Consider the following 2,010-nt stretch of genomic DNA (forward strand, 5'->3'; position numbering starts at 1 on the left):
TTAATTGTTTAAAGAATTCCATATTTATTCATGAAAAATATACATTATACATAATTTTATACAGCTGCATGTTAGCCGACAACATCATACGATTCCGATTTACATCTACGGCCTTGACTATTATCACGGGTATTACGTTTGACATTAAATTCATTATTCACATTTTCAATAAATTGCGCTCCTTTATATAATAATACGAATACACATTCGGGGTTGTGCAAGGCGTGTTGTTGCCACACTTCGTCATTTTCCTCCCATTTCCCCAACAATATGCCGCAGTAGTGACATTGAACCAAGTCGTCAGCTCCGGTATAAGTGAATCCGCATTCGGCCAGCGAATATTTATCTTGACGAGATTGCGTTGGATGTGAATCAAATGTTTTTAGTCTCGATAAAAAGCTTGAATACTCAGGATACTCTGGATTCGAGTTCTCGCGCACCAAACGCACTAGCGGTCGGCAATCAGCCGAACATTTTAATAAATTCATTTTAATACAACGTATAAAAATAATCGTTTTTAAAAAACGTAGATAATTCGTTTTAGCTGTCTTAACGCGAATAAGGCGCTTGTGGCCAGTGTAACGGTCTCACAGTAACTGACGACTGTATATTATATGGCGATAGTTCGCCGCGGTGTAAACGCGTCAATAATAATAGTAACAAAAATAATATGAATTAAAATATTTGAATAGCAAATACAACGTTGAGTAGTTATTCATCATTATCAGATCGCCACTACCAGCAGCGTCATTGTTAACACATGTTGCACGATGCGTACATTTCATGTGTACATTATATATATACATATATATGAAACACATACTACCCAGTACCCATATAATATATACCCTTACGCAGAGCGCTGGTTAATCTTAGCGGTCGATTAGTTCTTACATCGAAACGACAACGGTCCCGACGAATACAGATCAGACGGCCTACAGAGTTTAAACACGTTCCACGCTCTTAACATATATTTGTTCCCACGATTATATTTTATTATTTTAAACCACTGTGCATATTAAATTATCGAAAATGTTTAACTGTGTGATTTGCGGAAAAGTGTACGCTCATAAACGCAACCTGAACAGACACGTAAAGACTCACGATGGATCGGTGAACTCATGCAGGATATGCCTCAAAACGTTCACCCGAGAGAACAATCTCAGTGCCCATGTCCAAAATTGTCATAGTAAGTACATTGAATATTAAACCGATGAGACGGAAAAAACATCTTAGCTATTTATCAATATCCCTTATATTAATAGTTATAAAAGTAAAAAAAAACTAATTTAAAGAATATTTTAAATCCCGAAGTAGTATTTTTAAATCAGTTTTATACATTATTTAAAGTGAATAATCCAAATTTTTGACTTACGATGTTTTTTCGAGTCGGCAATGATTTGCTTAACTCAGGGTTATTAATTAAATTTCTTTTTTAAAAATAGTGATCGCTAAAAACACTGCAGACTTCCATAGCGCTGTACGGATAGGTGGTGGTGCAATGGGTAAATAATTTTTTTCTTTTATAAATAATAATTGTAACATATTAATATTGATAATCTATACTATAGGTCGTGCGTCTGTTATAAATTGGGCACCTCCCGCTGCAACACCGATTGCTCAACCGGTTGTACCGCCGCCGTCGACGGTTAACACACCGCGTGCATCTTGCCTAACCCTATCACCCACGCTCGCTCACGTGCACCCCGGCACACTAGCTATCACCGCCCAGCCCATCCCCTCGCATACCGCTACTGATGCCCGCGATAATGCAGACTCGCCACCGTCTTCGCAGGAGCGCTATACCGAGAATAGTCGTAAAAATATCAGGAGAAAAAGGGCACGTATGCAATTGGTGAATAGTCCCGGCTTTATCGAAATTGAGTCGTCGCTTCAACGCACAATTGTATGGTATTTTAGAAAAAATGTCGAGAAAGCCATCAGTTATCGCTTTTTTCTCCAAACGATAGAGCCGGAATTAATTGGTAAATTACGTGAATGCGTGAGTAT

General features: G+C 38.0%; 1 protein-coding gene across 1 annotated transcript; it reads right to left on the reverse strand.

Annotated features, from left to right (window-relative positions):
- LOC111033785 (death-associated inhibitor of apoptosis 1-like) lies at positions 1 to 521 on the reverse strand. Its single transcript, XM_022314711.1, has one exon. It carries the CDS (start codon positions 486 to 488, stop codon positions 72 to 74), a length of 417 nt encoding a protein of 138 aa, XP_022170403.1. The 5' UTR covers positions 489 to 521; the 3' UTR covers positions 1 to 71.
- Between the last annotated feature and the right edge of the window lie 1,489 nt (positions 522 to 2,010).

The sequence above is a fragment of the Myzus persicae genome, unplaced genomic scaffold (genome assembly GCF_001856785.1).
Source record: "Myzus persicae strain clone G006 unplaced genomic scaffold, MPER_G0061.0, whole genome shotgun sequence".
NCBI classification, from domain to species: Eukaryota; Metazoa; Arthropoda; class Insecta; order Hemiptera; family Aphididae; genus Myzus; species Myzus persicae.